The sequence below is a fragment of the Eublepharis macularius genome, chromosome 2 (assembly GCF_028583425.1).
Source record: "Eublepharis macularius isolate TG4126 chromosome 2, MPM_Emac_v1.0, whole genome shotgun sequence".
In the NCBI taxonomy this organism is placed as follows: domain Eukaryota; kingdom Metazoa; phylum Chordata; class Lepidosauria; order Squamata; family Eublepharidae; genus Eublepharis; species Eublepharis macularius.
In genome coordinates, this window is record NC_072791.1 from 195,022,577 (window position 1) to 195,045,790 (window position 23,214).

Here is a 23,214-nt window from a genome sequence, read left to right on the forward strand (position 1 = left end):
GACTCTAATTCAGGAAAGAAACTCTCAGAAATGCATAGAAGGAAGTACTGAACTCGTACAAACAATGCAGCACTCATAAGTCCAGAGCAAGTTGCTGAGGAACTCAGCAATAATGCTTTCTGTTTAACTTACCTCCTTTTGAATCATACACACATATGCAATAAAGATCCATAACTACAGCACACTCTCTCTCATCTCATTGCAGGGCTCCAAGTAGTAGATGGAAGCGAAGAGGAGAATATAGGCAAGACAAAGACAAGAAGATATTACAATGTGGCACTGGTCAAATCCAAAGTTGTACAGAATGCCCTTCTGCTGCATAATGGGCAGCCCACCATCCCTTGGGGTGGCTGTGCCTTCACTGCAGTGGAACACAGAGCAGAGTACAGACTGACTTTATGCCACACAGCCTTAGGGGCCAACTTTTCCAGGAGTACCACCAATCCCTACATGTTGTGCTTATTGGGGAACACCCATGCTGTAGACACTGGGAGAACAGGTTAGTAGAAGCAGTACTCGTCCTGCCTATGGCAAACCAGGATGTAACAGAATATCTCCAGCGGCCCTTAAAGACAAACAAAATAAAATTTATTCCAGCATAAGTTTTTGAGAGTCAGATTTCACTTCATTAGATACAGGATGTAACAGTAGTCAAAATGGAAAGGGTTAAATAGTGCTCCCAAATAATCTCTCCCAAACACAGGCATATGTAATAAAAAGGCAAATGAATTTCCTTACAGATAGGCAATGTCTCTCATACAAGCAGACAGTGGCATTCCTGTTATTTTATAGAGAGAGAATGAGAGAACCACATGGTTCTGCTTTCCCCTGTAAGGTGACTATATTCATTTTTGTCCTGCCTTTCTTGCCACTGGGGACCCAAAGTGGCTTACATCATTCTCTGCTCCTCTATCCTTACAACAACCCTGTAAGGAAGTTTACCCTGAGAGTGTGTGACTGACCCAAGGTCATCCAGCAAGCTTCCATGGCAGAGTGGGGATTCGAACCTTGGTCTCACAGATCCTAGTCTGACACACTGACCACTACACCACGCTGGCTATCAATCACAATTTCTTACGACAAATAAATCACATCCTGAACCACCAGATAGTCCACCAGGCCAAGTTCCAATACTTAATATTAAACCTTTCAAAATAATACTGGCTTACAGACTTTGTGAAGGCCAATGGGAAAATGACTTTCTAACCACCTCTGGAAGGCTGTTTCAAAGACTAGGGACTAGTGCCAAAAGGAACAATAAATAGACTAAAGCAGGTCTTATATCTCTAAGAGAAGGAATGGTCGGCAAGAGTTATTGGGAAGAAGGTAAATGTTGCATTGAGTTTATATAAGGAGTTCATATAATACAAGAGCAGCGATGCTGGATCAGACCAGTAGGTTGATTGAGTTCAGCATCCCGTTCTACACAGTGGCTGGCTAGATGCCCCCAGAAGGCCTATAAGGACACAAAGGCTGAAGTCTGCCCCTGCAGATGCCCCCAGCAACTAGCATTCAGTGGTTCCACATAGGCATCGAGGCTAACAGTTCTTAATACAGCTGTCCATGAACTGGCCTAATTCCCCTTTAAAACCAACTAAACTAGTGGCTATTACCATATTCCAGCAGCAGCAGATTTCACCAGCCAATCGCTCTTTGTGTGGCGAAGCACTCTTTTTCGTCCGTTCTGAAGCGAGCTTCTCTCAGGGCATGTTCAAAGCAAAGCTGTACTAGGAAACGTTTACACCTGAAGCAAAAGATCAAAACAGCAGTCTCCTATTCAAGAACTGAACTTATAGTTATCAGATCTGGAATCTGCGATATTTAGTTAGATTTGCTCCATTTTAGGGCAGAATCGAATGGAGCAACTTGACATTGTGAATTTGTGAGCAATCAGATCAAGGGGAAAGAAGCCCACATTGACAACTGACCCCAAGTTTAAGGTAGGTAGTCATGTTGGTCTGAATAGATGAGCAAGGTTTGAGTCCAATAGCACCTTAAAGACCAACAAGAGTATTAAGCCCTCAAGGGTCAAGGTCCCCTTGTCAAATACACTAGGAACGGAGATCTGAGTCTTTATATCCCATCAGAAGGTGGGAGGGGTTTGCAGAAAAGATAGGATGTGGAGGTACAAGAAGTTCACACCTTTATTTTTTTTAATCCGTAATAAGCCTTGCTCAAAGAACATTTGAGCTCAACAATCTCATGTCTCCTCTCGTCTGCATAGAAAATGAGAGAGGGCGGGAGGGTGAAAGAAGGGAAACAATGAAGAGCCTTCTCTGTGACTCTCGTCCAGAGTGGGTTTGCACATCTTACATGCATGATTCACTGCAGCTCTCATTCCTAATTAAAACGTGGGCTAAAGCAGATGCATTGTACACTTCCAAGTGCTTCCCCACTTAGAACTGTAGAGAGAATCCTGAGGGGGTGCAAATCGTCGCTCTGCACCTTGCACACCTTCCATAGCTCACCCCCAAATCCATCTATAAGTTTGCCCTGCTGCTGTGTTGTTTTCAGTGCTTTGTACAGAAGCAGCCCTACATCCCACCCATGTCTCCATGGTACCATTCCTAGTTCGCTTCGTGGATAGGGTAGGGGGGAGAGAAGGTCCGGAGGGCACCAGAACCCTTCCTGAAATCCTAGCTTAAATATCCAACGCCTCAGGGCTCAGCCACTAAAGTCTGCAAGCCTCCCCAAACGCTCCTGCAGCAATCTCCGCGCTCGGGGGGAAACCGCGCCAATCGCCTCTCATCGCCATCTTGTGGCGTTTCCACTCAGGGCACCGAGTAGTCCGTGGCACAGGAAATGCTCGTTTTTACTTCAACAACCAGGATCCTTTCGCAGGAAGTTAGGTGTGGTCTATTGAAGAAGAATTAAAATAATCATTAAAAAAAACCCAAACACCAAAAGGCATGATGTTTTCCTCTTTTTTTGTTTTTGTTTTTTGGCTGCACGCTTCATGGATTAAAAGCCACATGAGTGGATGAGCCTAGGACTGGTAATGCATGCCTAATTTATCTGCAGTCTTGATAAATGAGGTCTCTCCTTTCCCGAGTCATCGCTATTTTGTCGATGAAGAAGGTGACTCGATAGCAAAGACCCCCCCCCCCTCCCCGTTTTGCTTTCACAACCTGCCTGCTGCCCACCGCGGCGTGTCCTGTAGCCCGGGATGCACTCGGGCACGCCAGGTGCGCTGGGCTGCAGTGGCAAAGCATGTCTCCAGGATGTACACCTGCAGGAGTTGGCGTATGTGTGTGTGTCTGAGGGAAAGAAAAAGGATGCTGCAGTTATTTCCCGCACAACCGGGCTCAAACTCATCTCGCCGATGGACGCATCCTTATGGAAAGGAGGGAAAGATGGTGGGGGGCTGTAGTCGGTTATTGCATGCCATATTCCATTTATAATTGCTATTCTGATGCATCATCTGGCACTCAAGCTGTTAATCTTCGGGCGCTGTTACTATTTAATTGCTTGGATAATGCGGCTTGCTTATTCAGGGTTTATGTCTGTGTGTGTCGGAGACTGGGCTCCAAATTTAAACGTTTGCATCGGATATTTTCCCTTTTTTTTAAAAAAAAAAGTCAGCAGATGCATAAGGAGGCAATGAAAAGAATTACGGGTTTAAAAGGAACGGGTTAAATGTTTATACAACGAGACTCATCATTTAATCAGCGGTGGGAGTTTCCCACCCAAACCACAAAATGCTTTCTTTCAAGGAGGCCGCCTCTCTGAGTTCAAGTGTCCAAGCTGGACCCGTCCTTGTTCTAAGAGAGCTGGCTGCTCTCCGAGTTTTGCACGTTCCTCCATGAGCAGAGGGATTACCACACAAATGAATCTTCTAGGTGACAGTAATGGCCTCCAGCCCTCATACTAATGAGGCCCTGTTGTGATAGTGAGGCAAAAGGGAGATGATCAGGCAGCATCACCCCCCCCCCCCCCCAAATCCAGGACCCTGAGAATAAACACTTTTTTTCAAACAATCCATATATGAACTGCCTCGGCACATTGGGGAAACAAGATTGCTGAGATTGACATTAGTGCCACCAGCCAGGGCAAATTTTACTGGGATTCCCTGTTGTTGCTGCAGTGGTCTTTTTGACAGGGGCCACATGCTTTCTTTCAAAATATAAGGCAATCCCCTTATTTCGTTTGAGTTCCTTTCCGGAAGCAGGCAGCTTCTTTTACAGGACAAAATCTGTTTCCTTTAGATAATTTTTATTTATTTATTGACAAAATTTATACCCCACCTTTCTTCCCTCATCAGGACCACTAAGGCCACTAGCAGATTAAAAATATACATAATAAAATGTACCTTTACAGCCATTAAAACAAAAACGCCTCATTCAAACAACTAAAACCAAGTTAAAATACACTAAAATACACGTACATAAAAACAACAATTAAAAACAAGGCAAGAAGGAGAAATCACTGAAGGAACTCCAGATGAAACAAGTCTTGGTGGAAGATGGCAACAAAAGGTGATAGGAGAGTCTCTCTGAGAGCCAAGCTACAAGCTACAAATTATACTTGCCTGGCAAGTGAACAGATTCACGTATATTCCTCCCTGTTCACTTGATCAAGTGGAGAGCAAGTGAATGGCAAGTGAACAGGGAGGAATACACGTGAGTCTGTTCACTTGCCAGGCAAATGTAATTCATCACTTGTAGCTTGGCTCTCAGGAGAGAGATCCAGGCTTGTGGGACCACAACCCAGAAGGTCCTCTCCCAGATTGCTTCCCACTTAATTTCAGGCAGTGGGGCACCTGGAGCAGGGCCTTGGAGGATGACCACAGCCAGCTGGGTAGATTCTTAAATGAGTAGGCAGTCCTTCAGGTATGCTGGCCCCAAGCCATATAGGACTTTAAAATTCAACCCTAGCACTTTGAATTGTGTGACCAGAAACTGAAAGCCAGTGTAGATGGACCAAGGCTGGAGTGATATGTTCCCTGTGACTCACTCTAGTCAACACCCAGGCTGCAGCATTCTGCTCCAGTTGAAGTTTCCAAACACTTCTCAATGGTAGCCCCACAGAGAGTGTATTGCAGTAATCTAGATGTAATCAGGGCATGCGCCACAATGGGCAGATCTTTGCTATCCAGGAAAGGCTGTAGCAATAGGCCTGAGTTGTGGAGCACCCCCAAAATATAGACCTGTTCCTTCAAGGGGAGTGTCATTGCATATTGGTGACAACCCAGCCCAAATCTCTTGATGACCTCACCCAGCAGTTTCATATAGATGTTGAAAAGCATAGGGGACAAGATGGAGCCTCATGGGACTCCACAGGACAAAGGCCAAGGAGCTGAACAGCAGTCCTCCAGAACCACTTTCTGAAACCTACCCTGCAGGTAGGACTGAAACCATTGCAAAATGGCACCTCTCAGTCCCAGCCCAAAAAGACAGTCCAGAAGAGTCAACAATTGTGCTCCCTCTGTCTGTCTCCCAGCACAGGTCATACACCAGGGCAACCAAGGCTAGTTCTAGCTCATAACAAAACCTGAAATGACTGAAAAGGATCCAAACAATTTTCTTCACCCAAGAATGCTTAAAGTTGTCCAGCCACCATCTGTTTAATCACCTTTTCTGAGAATGGACCATTAGAGACTGGTTATTATTTATAGTCTGCTTTTCTCACTGAGATCGAAGACAGATTACGCAGTGCAACTGAAAATAATAATTGACAGCTAGGACAATCACTAAGCAAAGTACAATAATGAACAGCAGGACATTCAGTAAAAGAGATACAATAGGATGGTAGTAGAAAATTTAGGGGGGAAAGCATAAGGCTGAGCACAGAGATGAAAACTTTCTGAAACAAAGCATAACTAATGTACATGGTATGTTTAGTAATGTGGAAATTCCCTAGTAGGTGCATGTCTACATCACCAGACAGTACCCAACAGAACAGCATATAGTCCATGTCCCCACTGATGCATCTCTCTGAACTACTTCTTACTGTTGATAGTTATTGAAATCTCCTGGGTCCAAGGTAGACTTCTTTAGTAGTGGAAGCATTACAGACTGTTTTAAGGCTGAGGTAACCACCCCCTCTCTCAAGGAAGCACCAACTACCTCTCAGACCCAATCAGCAAGCCCCCCCCCGACAGATTTAAGTAGCCTGGAAGGGTAAGGCTAGAGATGCCAGATTCCCTGGTGGGGATGGGGTATCCCCCACTCCCAGCCTGTGTCCTCTCCCGCCACTCACCTGGTCAGCAGGAAGAAAAGCCCCAGGGAATGGGCCTGGGAGGTAAAAAACCTCCCAGGCCAGTGCTTAGTGGGTGTGCTCCCACCAGCTGCAACCATGTCACTTCCTTAAGTGACGGTGTTACACCTGGCGACAGGCATGCTTCACAGGGCACAAATTGGTTCCCGTGAAAGGCAGGAGCATGCCTGCTGCTAGGTGTGATGCCATCACTTCTGGAAGTGACATCATCACGCCTTTCTAGGAGCATGCCTGTGCTTCATGCACATGCAAGATCCTTAAGGTAAGTGCCAGGTCCCCCTCTCCAGCCAGGAGGATAAGGGGACCTAGCAACCCTAGGTAAGGATCATACAAGCAGGTGGTAGTCCTCCAACTTCCAAGGACCATGTCCTCACCCTCAGGGCGAAGCTACAAGTGACGAATGACACTTGAACGGCAAGTGTAATTTCTCCCTGTTCACTTGCGCTCCACTCAATGCACTTGCCGTTCAAGTGTCATTCGTCACTTGTAGCTTGGCCCTCAGACTAAATGGACTGAAAAGTATCTCAAACAGCTGGACAGGCCAGTACCCTGGCACCATCTGACCTTGCTAATGTAGAATCCAAGTTGGCATGGACACCAGAGATTTTTTTCTGCAAAGTGTTGAACAAATGGTCACATCAGGCCACTGAGTAGTCCCTCTTCTCCTGCAGGCCAGAGCCCAACAGGCTTCTGACCATTTGGAACAACTTCAGTGTGCATAATACAGATGCAATGGTGGTAAAAAAGTATTGTTTCTTTACCGCAGTCACGGAGTATGCTTTAAAATGAGCTTTCGCTTGTATCTTCAATAATAGCTGTGGGCATTGTATTTGCCATATATTTTCTATGGCAGACAAAAATAGACAGGGCCAAAGTGGTGTAGTGATTAGAGGACTAACTACCTCACAGGATTGTTGTGAGGACAGAATGGGAAAGGGAGAACCATATATACCACCCAAAACACCATGGAAGAATGGTGGGATAGAAATATGCCAGACAGATAAATAAAACAGAGGTGCTGCCTGGAATTAAAGCTATGTTCCTTGATTTGGAACTAATCCAAGATGTTAGGAGTCGGATGTTATTCACTTATGCTCAGAGGTACTGTTTCCATTTTATGCTCAGAGGTACTCTTTCCAGTTATTTTACAACTCAACCCTTTTCTATCAATATCATTAATGAATATTGACTGAGGCTGAGCCCTAATGTGTTTTGATTCAGTTAACTAAGCCCTGCATGAGAGAATTCATGACAAAATAATGCACTGTACTATGGAATGATAGAATGAATATAATTCCATTCATTTCTTGTAATCCTTGCTTCTCGCTTCCTCTTAGGGCAGGGACCTGAGAACATAAATCTTTTTCTTATATCTCTCTATTAAGTGCCATGTGCACTAATAGGACTGTATGAATAATAGTCATAGTAAATCATATAAAGAAGTATACTTGTAGTCGATGCAAAAGATTCTTTTGATTGTTGCCAGTCCACTTTACAGGAGTTAAATTGAGGAGAGTTTGGAAGCCGCCCCCCCCCCCTCAACTGTTGCAATATCTGTTGCAAATGAGAAAGAAAATGGGCTTAAAGGAGAATGAATGAATGAACATCAAAGCGTACAACTCTCACATTTTAAGTAGCCCAGTTAATAAGCTGCCCAGCAGACAAAGCTATGCAAGTATTGTCATTTCCTTGCACAGAACGTAGTTCTAATCTTCTTTTATGTGTGTGTGTTTTAATCCTAGCATTTTTTTATGCATGGGGCACAACAGTAATTAAGAGGTGCAGGATGAAAAGATGGCACAATCAGTGCTGGTACCACCAGGACCTGACAGCTTCCACTTTTTCACGAGAGAATCGCTGGCAGCTATTGAACAACGTATTGCCGAGGAAAAAGCTAAGAAGTCCAAACAAGAACGCAAAGACATCGACGATGATGAAAATGGACCCAAACCCAATAGTGACTTGGAGGCTGGCAAATCGCTGCCCTTTATTTATGGAGACATCCCTCCAGGAATGGTGTCTGAGCCCTTGGAGGACCTGGACCCATATTACCTTAACAAAAAAGTGAGTGCACACTGTGAGTTTAACATAATTCCAGTGGAGTTTGGTAGGACCAAAACTCCACAGATGCTTCAGTTGAGTACTCTTTAGCCAATAGTTGGAACATGATCATTGCAGATGCTTAAGCTTCTATACGTAGTAATTATTACCATTGTGTACTTTCTCAGTTCACCGATGCAGTTCACAAACAGTCTCTCTGTGCAGGGATCTTAGTGTTGACAAGGTATCCTCCTGAGTTTACGTGTGGTGAAACAGGTTTATTAAAATACACCGGATATTTTACTGTAATTATTACTTGCCTTATTTTACACCTGGGAAATGATTGAGGCATGGATGCACAGAGATTTTTATTAACAGTGATACTAGCAGCAAAATTTCGGTGGAAGGATCAGTGTTTTTATTATGAATTGTATGTAGTGCCTCTCCTTGGACCCTTTCTGCATCTTTTCTGTGCAATGAGGATATAAAAAGTGGCTTCATAGTGCAATCTTAAGAACATTTTCCCAGCAGAAGAATTTCACAGAATAGACCTTGGTAGGATTCTGCATGGAGCTGCTTAGGACGACTCTCGTAGTTTTGGAACTATCCTATCATTGGCTCGGATGTTGCAGATGTGCAGTGCCAGAACTACCATCTCCAGGGCCATTCTAACCACAAAACACTGTGAACCATTAGGCTCAGGGGAGCCCATTCTACAGGTGGCACCATTCCCCTGCCTACAGTCTCCATCTCTGAGCAAGTACAAGGCTTGTACAATGATGTTCACAGCCTTCCTAACCTGTGTAGGCCTATAGAGGTTGAAGATCAATTCCCTACTCCAAGGATGGTTCCCTGCAGAGGGCAGGTGGAGGGGAAAGGTGATGAATGTACCTCATAACCACACAGGATACACCCATATCATGCCAAGTGGCCACAAGTATCCAAAAGGGGACACCTTCCTTCTCCATGTCTTGATAGTCTCCTCTCTCTGCCCTGGGCTTAGGTTTGTGATTTTTTTTCATTGATCCCCTACCCGTACACTCCATACACGACTCTTGGCCACCTTTTCTGTATTCCTCTTTGCCCTTACTGGCACTTCCCGCCCAAGTGGCTAAGAGCAGAACCACAAGAGACAAAAGGCACAGATGGGACACTTGTCAGCTTCCCTCAAGTTTTGATGGGAAATGTAGGCATCCTAGTCTTGCAGCTTGGCTCTCTGACTGCTGTCCAATGGACTTTTCAACTGTCACTTGTCCAGCATTCCGCCAAGCTGCCTACATTTCCCATCAAAACTTGAGGGAAGCTGACAAGTGTCCAATCTGTGCCTTTTGTCACTTGTGGTTCTGCTCTACATCAGGCAGAGACTGGCCAGCAAGTTTGTTGGCTTGTTTGGACCACCTTTCTCACTGAGATTTAACAAAGACTACACAGTGAAAGTCAATACGATCAACGGCTGGCACGTTCAACAAACAATACAATAGAGAATGGGGAGGATGTTAGGAGCCACAAAGTTAAACTGTCCAAAAGTCGCACAAATTCTGAAGAGGGTTTACTGTACAGCAAAGGGCAGTTTGTAGCTGAAAGGCAGATAAGGTTTCTATCTCCCTCCTGACCCATTTCTATAAATTAAAAAACAGTTATTCTATTGAGCATTATAACCTGGCTAGTAATATCATTGATTTGACAGGATGGATGCATACTATTTAATTAGAAACCAAGAGATTATACTTTCACTTGGCTTTTCAAAGCAATACACGGGCAGCTTACACAGATGACTTTGATTCCTTCCATTAGCTCAGATTTTTCCCTTTGGAGGACTCAGCATAAACCAATCCTATTTGACGGGACAGCTCAATAGAAGCAATTTTTACAATGCCATCCTAAGTAGAGCTACACCTTTCTAAACCCATTTACTTCAATAGATTTAGAAGGGTGCAATTCTGCTTAGGAATGTACTGCCAAAGACTTTTTATAAAGCATATGGAAAGTGCAACAGAAAGATGGGATATGGAAACAAAAGAATTGCCTTGCTGGGTCAGAATCAAAGGCCCATCTATTCCAAACTCTGTTTCCTTCTATTTGTGAGTTCTGAAAAGAAACTTAGGTGATGGCATTTCCCTATTATTTGGTATTCAGAGCTACAGCCTCTGTAGATAGAGGTTTAGTTGCTATCAGGGCTCATTTCGAGGGGGAACGCGCTGGAACAGAGTTCCGGTAGTTCCCCAAAGAGATCACATGTCAGGTGGCCCCACCCACCTGACTCTCGACCATTTTGGGCCCTTTTCAGTCTGGATTGGGGCCGAAACGGCCCAGATCGGGCCTCTGACGGGTGGTGGATCACTCTCCCACTCAGCAGCAGCCCAATTCTGACCATTTTGGGCCCCTTTTCTGCCATTTTCAGCCCATTTTTGCCATTTTGGGCCCAATTTTGGCCCTGAATGGCCAGGATTGGGTCCAAAACAGCCAGGATAGGTGTCAGGGGGTGTGGCATATGCTAATGAGTTATGCTAATGAGTTCCTCCAGCTCTTTTTCTACAAAATGACCCCTGGTTGCTATTGTGCCTGTTGATAGACCTGTGTGAATCCATCTAACCCTACTTTTCAAAGCCAATATACATTGTATGAAGATGCTATATGACAAATTAGTCCTTTGGAAATGAATTAGATTTTTAAAAGGTGGATTAAGCTGTATGCACATTTGACAATGAAAAAGAGCCGATAGCAGTCCTACATAGTTTATATTACTTCCCCTCTCTCCATTTTCAAAATCCAGTCATGTAAGATTTTTAAGATAAATTGCTGCAGAGAGACAGGCAATTCTGTGTGAAACACAGGATTATTTTGTCAGTCGCTGTGGTAGCCACTTTTTACAATTTGGGTGGTCAAGATGTCAAATGGTTTTTTTTTAAATCCCCCCTATACAAGATGATTTACAAAGTGGATGAGGATTGTAGAATTTGCCTTCCTAACTCTGGTCCCTGGATAACTTGTGTGCCGTTTCACAGAGTGGAAGAGAAAATGCTGTGAAAAAGAAGTGCAAAAATTCCTTGTGCAACAGAGAAATCATAAGGAGAGTGTTATGATCTTCACTTTCTTTGGGGTAGATTTTTCTTTTAATCTTCCCCTTATACCCTCTGGGTAGTTTGCTGCCACCAGGAATGTATTATTCCAAAATATTTTATTCAAATTTCCCCTTTGGTAATGTGTTTAAGCATCAGGCTCCTTCGTGGTTCTATGTGGCCCTGAGGATATGAATGGGATATAGCAATGACAGCTACACTGGGATATAATAAAACAAAATAAATGTTTATTTTTCAAGAAGCGTATTGGTTTCATAAAAGTAGTTTTTAGTTCTTAAAGTTACTTCATTTACTCTCATTCACACAGCTGGCCTCTCTTTCCCTGACTGAGTGTCCTTTCACAAACATGCTCAGTTCAGGTTCCACACAGGTAATATTTCTCTCATAAACACTCCAACATATTCAGGCAGCACACAGCTAGCCTGCTTTCTTCTCTCTCTCAATTCTTTCTCTCTCAGGCGCACACACAGTTTTCCTGCTTCAAATAGAATGAATATATAGTCTCACAGACACACTCAGTTCAGGCTTCCACTCAGGTTGCCTTTCCCTCACAAATACATGAACACACTCAGGCTGCACACAGCTCGCCTCTCTTGCCCTGACTGAATCTTTTTCTCTCCCTCAGTAACTGAAAACTGCCTTCACTCCACCCACTCTCTGTCATCATCACTCAATCATATCACTCACTCATCTCTCTCTTTCACCCCCCACTCTTCACCTATCTCACCAAACACTTAAAGACACATGCACCCATTTACTTGGAATCATTACAGAGAGTTACTCCAGTCTGAGTCCAATGAAATCAACAGGCTTAGACAGGAGTAACTCTTCTTAGGATTTCATTGAAAGATCAGAAGAACAGCTTCATTATAACATCTTGTTCTGAGCAGATTCCTGGAAGGAATCTGAGCATGGTGTTTAAAAGCCAGAGAAGATATGAAGCTATAGAAAGAGAGACTTGCGTTTTTAAAGACTGACAATACAAGACAATCAACCTCCATACTTTCTATTCTGTATGCAAGGTGTAACATGCTCTTCTTTAGCCTGCCCTCTGGTTTTGGTTAATGCTGAATGGAGTTAGCTTGCCTTCCTTATATGTCCTCTGGGATCCACAGTATTGCTAGCAGAGCTGGCTGGTCCATGTTGCAGCTAATGAACACAGATGTTCCTATCATGGCTCTCTCGGAACAAGAGAGAATGGCATTCCTTTCACCTCACCCTGAGCAGAGACGACCATAATTCTGCCCCCATACATATTTTTTTTAAGTATCTCACTGGCATAAGAGATTGATGAAATAGAAAAGGCAAGTTTTCTAGGTCAAGAATTATATATAGGTTGAGATTTCTTCTGTTTCTAAACAAGGAAGCAGTTTTTTTTAAAAAAACATCACGGATCAGTTTCAAAAGAATTGTGAATAAAACATAAATGGCTGTTTCATTGCTGTAGATGGCTCAACACTGAGGTAAGGAAACAGGCAAAAAGGCAGCGGTGCAAAACAAGGAAGAATATTTTCTACTGTCTTTGCACGCTCTTGCTGTAGAGATGAAAGATTCCCCTGAAGAAACGCTACTGCAAAACATGTAGGGAATTTTTTTACCTGAACAATAAAATATTTTTCCTTGTTTTACACCACCAGCTTTTTGTCTGTTTTTTATGGCTGAGATTGGTGTGGCCCTTTTGTTCTCTCAACACTGAGGTGACAGCATAGGCAATTCAATGGAACTGGGAGGGTAAACGTATTGGCATCCATGAAAACCTGGCAGGGAAATATAAATTGCAATTTTGGCGGGCATAAAGGAAAACAGCTATTGTAGTTGTTGCAGCGTTTATTCTCTTTCAGGTGAAGATAAATATCTAAGTACTTCCAATGAATGTGATAGGAAAAGAAAGTCATGGCTGGAGTAGTCGGGTACTTTCTACTTTTATTGTTGCAATAAACCATTTCTAACCACTCGTCTTTAAGCGTAATAATGATTAGGGCTTTTTTTCTGGGAAAAGAGGTGGTGGAACTCAGTGGGTTGCCAGCACAGGACCACACAATGACATCACTTTGGGTCATCTGGAACAAGGGGGGAGTTTTTTTAAGTTTAAATTGCCCTTGGCGAAAATGGTCACATGGCTGGTGGCCCCGCCCCCTGATCTCCAGACAGAGGGGAGTTTAGATTGCTCTCTGTGCTGCTCCAGCGGCACAGAGGGCAATCTAAACTACCCTCTGTCTGGAGATTAGGGGGCGGGGCCACCAGCCATGTGACTCATTTTCAAGAGGTGCCGGAACTCCGTTCCACTGCGTTCCATCTGAAAAAAAGCCCTGATAATGATTAATGAATAACCTGAGAATAAGGCCTTCTGAAACTATTAACAATGTCAGTATTTCTCCTGTTCAAAATGTACGATGATTCAATAGATCATTTTACAAAGGTTTAAGATTTTATACATAACTTGAGGATATTTAATAAACCACTCCAATGCTGCCGCTTTAAAGGTGGAGGGACTTAAATCTGTTGGATTGTAGGCAATGGCTACATAAAGTTGTTAACTGCTTTTTTTGAATGCAGCGTGTTTGTGTACACAACGTCAAATAGTCATTCTTTTGTAGACTTGCCAGTTAGTGAGCGTCTTCCATGCAATCCTTCCTGACTGTTCACATAATGCATTTTTCCAGGTGCTAATGAACAGGCATTAGGTTGGTTATTTTCCAAAAATGTAACATTTTTTAAAAATATTAATGTGAAATTTGCAGCAAAAATAATACTACCCATGGAGCACAAGTTAACTCTCCTCCTTGAGATCCCTTATTGGGTTAGTGTCAGAAGAGAGCATGTGCAAGCCGTTCACATTCATGAACCAATCCATGGTCTCTGATTGCTTAAATAGAGCCATTTTCTCTTAAACTCAGAAGCTTTAACCCACTTCTCTTGATCTGGCAAATGCTGTGATCCTATACAGAGAGAAGCATGCCAAAGCCATTCATTTCAGTGGGTTCAAGGTAAATCTTACTCTGCATAGGGTCATGGTGAAGAAATAAAGACAACTCACGTTGCAGCAGTAGTTTACATTTCACTGCTTTGTGACTGACTGTGCAGTCCTAAGCAGAGTTGCATCCTTCTAAGCCCATGGCTTTGAATGCAGTGGCTCCGCTTTGGATTGCACTGTGAAGCTGTTAAATGTAGCACACCTCTAGTTCCACTTCGATGAGAACATGATTTGTAGTCATAGCTCTAAATGGAAACAAAGCAGCCCTGTCCATCCAAATACCATCTACTTCTTGCTACTGGGTGTAGGGTTGCCAGCTCCAAGTTGGGAAATTCCTGGAGATCTGGTGTGTGTGTGTGTGTGAAACCTGGAGAAAGTTGGGTTTGGGGAGGGAAAAGACCTTGGCATGGCATAATTCCATAGAGTCCACCCCCCAAAGTAGCCATTTTCTCCATGTGAACTGATCTCTGTGGCCTGGAGACCAGTTGTAATTCCAGGAGATCTCCAGCCACTACCTGGAGGCTGGCATCCCTAACTGGGTGGGAAGAAGACTCTTCATATATGTACACTGCTCTATGTATGTAAGTACTGTTGCATTTTATTTCTAAGCTGATTGCATACTTATGGCTACAAATGGGAGGGGCACTTGGAACTGGGTTCTGACCAGCACCAGACTGAATTAATCCAGTCCTTTGGGCCCCACAAGATGAGGTGGACCTAGACTTGACTGGATGGGAAGGGTTTTGTTTATAGAGGAATACTTTTTTCTTCATGCTGGTAACGTTAAAGCATAACCAACTTTTTGCCCGGGACAGTTTGAGTGATGTGCAGGGCATTATTACATGCTCCTTTCCCCCTTTCCCCCTTCTGTGTTTCTTTTTTCTTCCAGACATTTATAGTATTGAATAGAGGGAAGGCGATCTTCCGATTCAGTGCCACCTCTGCTGTGTACCTGTTAACGCCTTTCAACCCTGTTAGAAAAATAGCTATTAAAATTTTGGTACATTCATATCCTTTTCAAATGGTTGGTTCACAGTGAATGAAATAATACTATTCTGTTTATCAGTGTTTGGATCATTCTCAGGCATTCTGTTTCGGGGATGTTATGAACAATATATCAGCAATCTTTTTACCCTCTGGTTTTTCCCTTTAAGTTTCTTCCCCTTCCTATTCCCCATTTCTGTATCTGCAGCTTTATAAAGGTTACCGCTGGAAAGCAGGGCTCTCTTATGAGAGCGAAACAGCTATCCTTCCACCACCCGCTTCTGTTTCTTTACTTTGCTCTTTTTCATTTCATCCTTTCTTTTCATGTATTGGCATCCCTCACTCCCCCGTTTCCGTCTTCTTCCCTTTCTTTGCACATAGGAAATGTTCATTTTCATGGTTTTTAGGCTGTGTTTTGGGGAGCTCTGGGGAAGCTTCTTGGACCGTCCACAAGGAGATCATTGGTATTTCAGTAATGGTGAACCCTTCTTTGAACAACAGTTCCCCTAGTACTAGCGATCCTCCCTAGTGGACTGGAGGAGTGGGTCTTGGACTCTTGTATATCTCACTCTCAGTTCAAATGAGGCAGCAGCAAAGCCTAGCCCACCCTGCATGAGATCTGTTGTGTGCCTTTAGAACATGCCCCAGAATATTATGCAACACACTGAGATTCTGAGTGAAGATAACTTTGCAGGCAACTGGTACATTATGTATCTGATGCTTTACGCTCTCATAGGCTTCAACAGAAAATATTCAAGTCAATCCAATACAACCTTTTTTATGATACATTTACAGCTTGTATTGTATTAGTCAGGACTTTGCTGCTACCTTCAGAAAATAATATTGTATTGGGAGTGCTCTGAATTGGAATTGGATGATTCATAAGGAGTATGATGGCTAGGCAAAGAAACTCAGGGCTGGTTTGTAGTCTGAGGTGCATTCTTCCTTCAGCCAAGGGATTGCAGCTCACACATGCAGTCTATTGAAATGAACCAAGTACAGCAGGTTTGCTTGGTAAACTTTGCCCATTATGTGAGAGTATAGACACTTATGCCCACATATTGCAGCCCCCAAACATTGCATCCCAACAGATTAGTCTTGTTGATTACGCTGAGACTATCTCTCTAGAAAAACTGAAACATGCTTATGTTTCTATCACCACAACAGTGTATAAGTACACACACATCACATCGCTCGGGTCCCATTAAAGATTTTCACAGGCAAATGGAGGGGGTGCTTTTTACCTATTGGCCCACCCATACAGTGCCCCACTCATACAGGAAGTAGTTGGTAGTCTACAGCAGAAGGAAGAATTGGCAATAAGGAACGCCACCCCCTTCTGTCCATGGAAATTCACTGGGGGATTAAACCCCCTAAGTCAAACAATGTACCTTAACTTGCATGTGTTTAACCTGATTAACTGTAGATCCAGTTAAATCAGTGCTAATTTCACAGTATAATCCTAAACAGAGTTATGCCCTCCCAAGTCCGTTATACTCAGAGGGCTTAGATGTGTGTAACTCCTTTTAGGATTATGCTGTGGGAAGCTCACTGAGCAGTCATGGACAAGTCAGTCTCTCTCCATTTTATCTGCCTCACAGTGTTGTTTCACCTCTTTAGAGAAAAAATGAAGTAAAAATGTAATGAATATATGAGTTAATTTTTAAAAAGATATCAAGCAATAGGACAAATAAAAAGATAACGTGCTGGAAATATTTATGTCAGGAAGTGTTGGCTTGCCAAGTTATAAGATCTCTGCTTCTGAGCCAAGCAACAAGCATCTTACAAATTTGTAGTGGAGAATGGATTAAGCTAAGAAGAAGAAGAAGGAAGCATCTCCAAGAGTCAAAATCCAGGCTTCGGTTAATGGAAGGGATTGAAGGGAGTTGGCAATTCCAGTATCTAAGTCCCAATGAATAAACAGAGGAGACTACACAACACTTCCAACTCTGCCACTCATGTTCCTCGGCAGAAGCACCAACTGCACTTTTGTTATTAAATGTCACCAAATCAAAACAGCTGTCAAAATCTTTAGAGAAAAGCCCAAAGGAACCACATGGATTCCTGTCACCAAAGCTAAGCAACTCTGTGCATGTCCTGGGGACTCCTTGTAAACTGCTATGAGCATTGCACAGGAAGGATGCGATACAAATCAATTTTTAAAAGTTGAAAATATATATAGTCCTAAAATAAAGCAGCTCTAAACATTTTCTTAGTTTGTAGTGCCATCATGTGGTCATTTACTTCCTCTCATGTCTGAGTAACTTTAGTTTTGTGTAGAGGTGTACCTTTGAGTAGATACTACTTGCAGCACGGAAGATGTTTCTATTACAGAGCAAGAAGCTCTGCTAATTGTGAAGACCAACATGAACCCAACCACTTTTCTCATTTGAGTCTTGGTATTTTCCATATTGGCAGATGTCCCCTTACTTGGACCAACCCAAGTTTCCATACAACAACTTTCCTTTACCTTTGGCAAAAATAGGGCTGTACTGAAGACATCCACTTTTTAAATTTATCCTGCCTTTCTTCTATCAAGGAGGTCTTCCATCCAGGCCAACACCTGCTTAGCATCAACAGAGTTGCTGTGTCATGTGCCTTCCAATCATATTCAGGAACCCAATGACTCTGTCCCCAAAGAGACCGGAATTGTTAGTTTGATCTAGCTACCACAGCAGGAATAGCAGGGAGGAACTGTATCAAAATATAATTTTTGCAAAAAAAAAAAGTGTTTTGGATTAAATTCTTGAATCCTCCTGTATTTATAGGATTACTAGGAAATCTTCCCACAATCCATACAAATGAAATGTTATTTTGATTTATATTTGAGCCCCTTTCCTGGTTAACATTCAAAGTTCTTTGTATATTCTACCATCTGCCCTGAGCCCTTCGTGGGGAGGGCAGAATAGAAATTCAAAGTAAATAAATAAAATATGTGATACCTTATGAGGCAGTGGTTTAGCCCCAGGGGTTCAGTGGGTTTTTAGCTGAACCAGTTAATTTCCCACTTGAAAGCATAGAAACACTGAGAAGAAATGATAAGTAATCATTATGACTCGTGCCCCAAATGAATCTGCCCATACCTTAAGATCTCTGTTAGTGGCCTTCCTCCAGGTATCCTTACCACTGGAGGTTCTAATTACCTTGGTCAGTGGCTTTTCAGTGGTGGTGCCTCAATTGTGGAATCTCTCCAGACATTCAGAGCCAAGGTACAAGTGACTCCTGACACAGGTTGGACACTTGTCAGCTTCCCTCAAGTTTTGATGGGAAATGTAGGCATCCTGGACTTGCAGCTGTAATGGAGAGCCAAGCTGTAAAACCAGGATGCCTACATTTCCCATCAAAACTTGAGGGAAGCTGACAAGTGTCAAACCTGTGTAAGGCATCACTTGTTTTTTTTTTTTTATAAATTTTTTTATTTTTCATAACTACAAAACACTACACAAGACTATCACAAGGAAAGGGGAGAGGGAAGGGACAAATGGGGGTGGAAAAAGAAAAGGGGGGGGAATGAACTACAAACACTAAACACTACACTTCAATGTTTCCCTTCATACTGTCATAATACAAAAATAGCTCCATAGGATAATGATGGAGTGGTTAATCATACAGAGAATAAACATTTCAAATTCTGATTAAACTTTCCTCCCCCTTCTAGGTCCCGGACGCAGTTCTCTCTGTGCAACTGCTGTTGCGGTGCTCTCCTCCTCCCCCCCCCCCCCCCGGCTCCTCCTTTTCTTCGTTCTTGGTGCAGCAGAGTTCTGGGTTTTTATTCTCAAAATCCTTTAGTTGATCTTCTGATAATATCTTATAGGCCTGATCTTTATATCTGAACCATATTCCTTCCGGGAATAACCATTTGTACTTTATTCCATGGTCCCTCAGAAGAGCTGCAAACTTTTTATATTTAAAACGCCGTTTCCGGACTAGAAATGGAACGTCCTTCAAAATCTTGACTTTCAAACCCATAAGGTCCAAATCCGCATTGTATGAGTTATATAGGATGGTGTCCCGAATCTTTTTAAATGAAAAGTCAATAATGATCTCACGAGGCAACTGTCGCTTTGTTGCATATTTTGAAGAAGCCCGACGGACCTCCAAAATGGCGCTTTTAACCTCTTCTTTAGTCGTCCTCGCGGGTATCGCCAATAGTTCCGAGACCACCTCCCACAGATCCTCTTTTTCCTCCTCTTTCACGTTTTGGAGACGCAAAATTGTCTGCGTTCGTTCCATCTGTAACCCGATCAGCTGGTTCTCAACCAGCTTCAGCTTCTTTTTTGTAGCCTTCACAAGTGACGCACTTTCCAGAGCAGACTTCTCTGCCCCCCCCGCTGCTGCCTTAATGGTTTTCACTTCGCTTTCAATTAAGCCCACCCTTTGATCAGTTTCGTTCAGCTTGTCAACAAAGGGTTTTATGGCTTCCACCACCGCCCTGCGCACCAACTCTTCGAGCGACTCCCCCTTCAAGGTAGCTGAGATTGACTTACCGAGAGCGGGACTTTGCTTCTTTGCTGCCATTTTGGGGGGGGGGGGGCGCCAACAAAATTCTGGAACTCAACGAAGGGGAAGAACGAGTCTTCTTCAGATCAACCTCTCCTTCACAAACGCTTGTAGAACAGAAGGGATTCGCTTGTTTACGGGCTTCCGCCTGTTTCTTTTATTTGCCGTTTCTCGTTGCCCGGCGGCACTCGAGGCGCCACGCACGTCTGCCGGCCTCCATAGGGACAAACGGGCAATTCCCCCCCCCCGCATTGATTTCGGGGAGTTCTTCCCGCCGCGTCCCGGACCCTGGCTCCCTCCCTGGGAGTCCTGGGGGCTAATCCTAGCGGATTAGCCGCCCGGTCAGGGTGCCCGGTCGTTTCCTCCCGGACCAGCCGAGAGGAGCGTCCGGCATGGCTGAGAAAACGAAACCGACCTAAGGCATCACTTGTAGCTTGGCTCTCAGTTAACACCTGCTTCAGTAGATTTTAGGTGCAAGGTGTATTCTTCTGTGCTTTTTATACAAGACAAGCCCCATGTTTCCTTCTGCTTTTATTACTTTTAATGCTGGTTGTATTATCTATCGTTCGTTCGTTCATTCGTTCATCTTACTTTCTCACTGAGACTCCAGGCAGATTACACAGTGTAAGTCAATACAATCAGCAACTGGGCCATTCAATAAACAATACACCTTTGGAGCTTAGGCTGAAAGTTTCAGATAGAAACACTTATACAAATAAATCAATAAAATGTCTTCATGAATGTATATCTGCATAATGCAGATCCTACTAGCTTTTACTTTATACTTTTGTATATTTCTTTTAAAAATCAACTTCATTTCTTTTACGTTTCAGAAAATGTGCTTGAATGTTCTCTTTTAACTATGGAGCAGGTGTAAGGAATTTGAGATATAATCTGGGTATTCGCCAAACAGCAAATAGTAGTGATTTTAGAAATACAGCATTGTGGTATAATGCTTATGATGAGTTCTCTAGTTTGTGTGTTTCCTTAACTGTACTCTACATTATTCAGCATGCTCATTATGTGCACTATCTTGACCAACTGTGTATTTATGACCATGAGTAACCCTCCGGAATGGACAAAGAATGTAGAGTAAGTCAAAGTTAATTTCTATTCAATAATTACCTAGGATGTGTCTACAGAGTCATCTAGGAGACGAAAATGGGTGACAACCTGTATGATTGATTTTAATTACTAGAGCCCTTCATGCAGGCTTTTGTTGTTCTTTATCCCTGTACTTTACTGCTGTCATTTAATTGCTGCCGGAGTTGTAATTGCATCGATGCTTTATTATGCTCTCATATGTTTTGATTTTATATTGATGTTAAGGTACTTTTCAGCCCCTTTTTAATTAATTGCTCATGGTTAGCAAACTAGTGCCCCAAAGTTTTTGAAAGAGTTCCATTGTTTCTTTAGAGTAGAATTAGAGCGTTCAGAATTTCTCCCTTTCTGCTTCGCTCATGCCCTGTACCACTTACAGTGCTGGAGTCTAATTTCGAATGTAGCATCCAGTAGAATGCCAGCTTTCAATGTTTTATCAGGGCCTTTCAAGTGAATGTGCAGGTGAGAGCTGGGCTACAAATTGTGTTTCCTCCACAAGGAGAACAGCAAGCTGGCTTTGGATGGGTTTTTTGCCTGTTATTTAGCTCTTATCTCGCTCCTTAGCGGTTAATGTTCCTTAGCAGTTGGAAAGAGTGGAGAGCAAGAAAAAGTGAATGGTAGACCAAAAAGAATGCCCATCAGCTACTGCTTGCCTCTTTGACTTTGATCCCCCTCCTCAGTTATTCTCTATCTGTTGTTGAGGGAGTCTTCAGAATTGTACCCATCAGAGCTGGGTTGCTGGACGAGAGCTCTGAGTGCCTCCTGCCCCTTCTTTTCAACAGGAGTCACAGACCAAACTGGAAACCGGCAGCCCCCAGGTCTGCCAACCATAAGCTCCCAACGATGCATTTGGCCCATGGGGGGCAGGGCTGCAGGATGCCACTTAAGGGCCACCTAGCTAATCGGATAGCCAATCCTGGCCCAAATGCTCAGTCATCCTCACCCCCCTCACACCGTCCACCCTGGCTCCAGTGATGCTCCAACTTAGTGCTGGGAGCTGGACTTTTTGTATTTCCGGCTTAGGAGCGCTCATTCCTCTCCCCTTGGAAAGTCATTTTTATTATTGTATATTTAGCTATTATATTTTTTGGTTGTCTTTTTTTAAAAAAATGATTTGTTACTTGGAATATTGTATTAAAACCATTCCTTATTTTTTTCCTGTTGACAATTAATGCTAATGTTTTCCATAGATACACATTCACTGGAATTTATACCTTTGAATCGCTAATAAAAATTCTTGCAAGGGGCTTCTGTTTAGAGGGTTTCACTTTTCTTCGAGACCCATGGAACTGGCTCGACTTCACAGTCATTACATTTGCGTAAGTATTTTTTCCTTTGATATTTAATGGGGTTGGTTACCATTCCTAGTCACAAGTGGAAATTTTTATTTGACAGGGAGGAAGGATTTCCTGTTGTAATAAATTCCCTTTTTAATTTTATATTTTAGTTTCCCTGGGCTGCAGAACCCAGAATGGTTTGTCTGCCATTAGGGCTACAATAAAACATAGCTTATTCTTATTCTCTTGTCAGCTGATATCAGTATCTTTTCTTCTTTCTGTTCACCAGAATGGAAGCCCACCTCATAAAAATCCCCAAATTATTTCATTAAAAAGAAAAGAGCAATGGACTGTAGCCTGCCAAAGGCTGGAGGAAGGCTTCAGATTTTGCTTAATGGCGTGGTAGGATACAGGACAATGTCATGGGCTTCATTGATATTTAATTTTTAGTTGCCCATAAGGAAAAGCATATTATCAAACACAAGGCAAAAGCGGCCAAAGGGGATGAGGTCTTGATGAAAGACCCCGAATAATTAGCGTAAGCTCTGCCTCAATTCTGAATAACTGTGATTTAATCCTACAGGTATGTAACAGAATTTGTAAACCTAGGCAATGTTTCAGCTCTTCGAACTTTCAGAGTATTGAGAGCTTTGAAAACTATTTCTGTAATCCCAGGTAAGAAGTGAGCGGTATGAAGTGCCAGGCCCCTTTGTATCTCCAATTGTTCTTTGCGTGCTGTCATTGTGTTTGTGTGTGTAACTCCCCTATTACAGATATGTGACAGAGTTTGTGGACCTGGGCAATGTCTCAGCGTTGAGAACATTCAGAGTTCTCCGGGCATTGAAAACAATATCAGTCATTCCAGGTGAGAGCTAGGTTAAACACGGAGGCTGACTTTTTAAAACGCCATTGAAGATGAAATCACATTTTTTTGAGCATAAGCCTTGTTGCTTGCTGTACCGTGTAAAGCCAAAAATAAAAAGCAGGAATCAAAAACCTTTCGTTTGGGTGAAATGTGATTCTTTGCTTTTTAAATATTTTA

The 23,214-nt window shown here is 43.0% G+C and overlaps 1 protein-coding gene across 11 annotated transcripts in view; it reads left to right on the forward strand.

Moving 5' to 3' along the window:
• Positions 1 to 8,004: 8,004 nt before the first annotated feature.
• The window catches only part of LOC129323714 (sodium channel protein type 2 subunit alpha), an 82,925-nt gene continuing 67,715 nt past the window's right edge, over positions 8,005 to 23,214 (forward strand). For 5 of the 11 annotated variants that reach the window (XM_054970313.1, XM_054970320.1, XM_054970322.1 and 2 more), the window contains exons 1-5: positions 8,011 to 8,280; positions 15,200 to 15,318; positions 20,797 to 20,886; positions 22,086 to 22,214; positions 22,756 to 22,847. In XM_054970313.1, coding sequence (XP_054826288.1) covers positions 8,011 to 8,280; positions 15,200 to 15,318; positions 20,797 to 20,886; positions 22,086 to 22,214; positions 22,756 to 22,847 — 700 coding nt within the window. Of the gene's footprint in view, positions 8,281 to 15,199; positions 15,319 to 20,796; positions 20,887 to 22,085; positions 22,215 to 22,755; positions 22,848 to 22,945; positions 23,038 to 23,214 lie in introns of all 11 variants that reach the window. The other 6 variants (XM_054970312.1, XM_054970314.1, XM_054970319.1 and 3 more) reach the window with 2 other exon arrangements.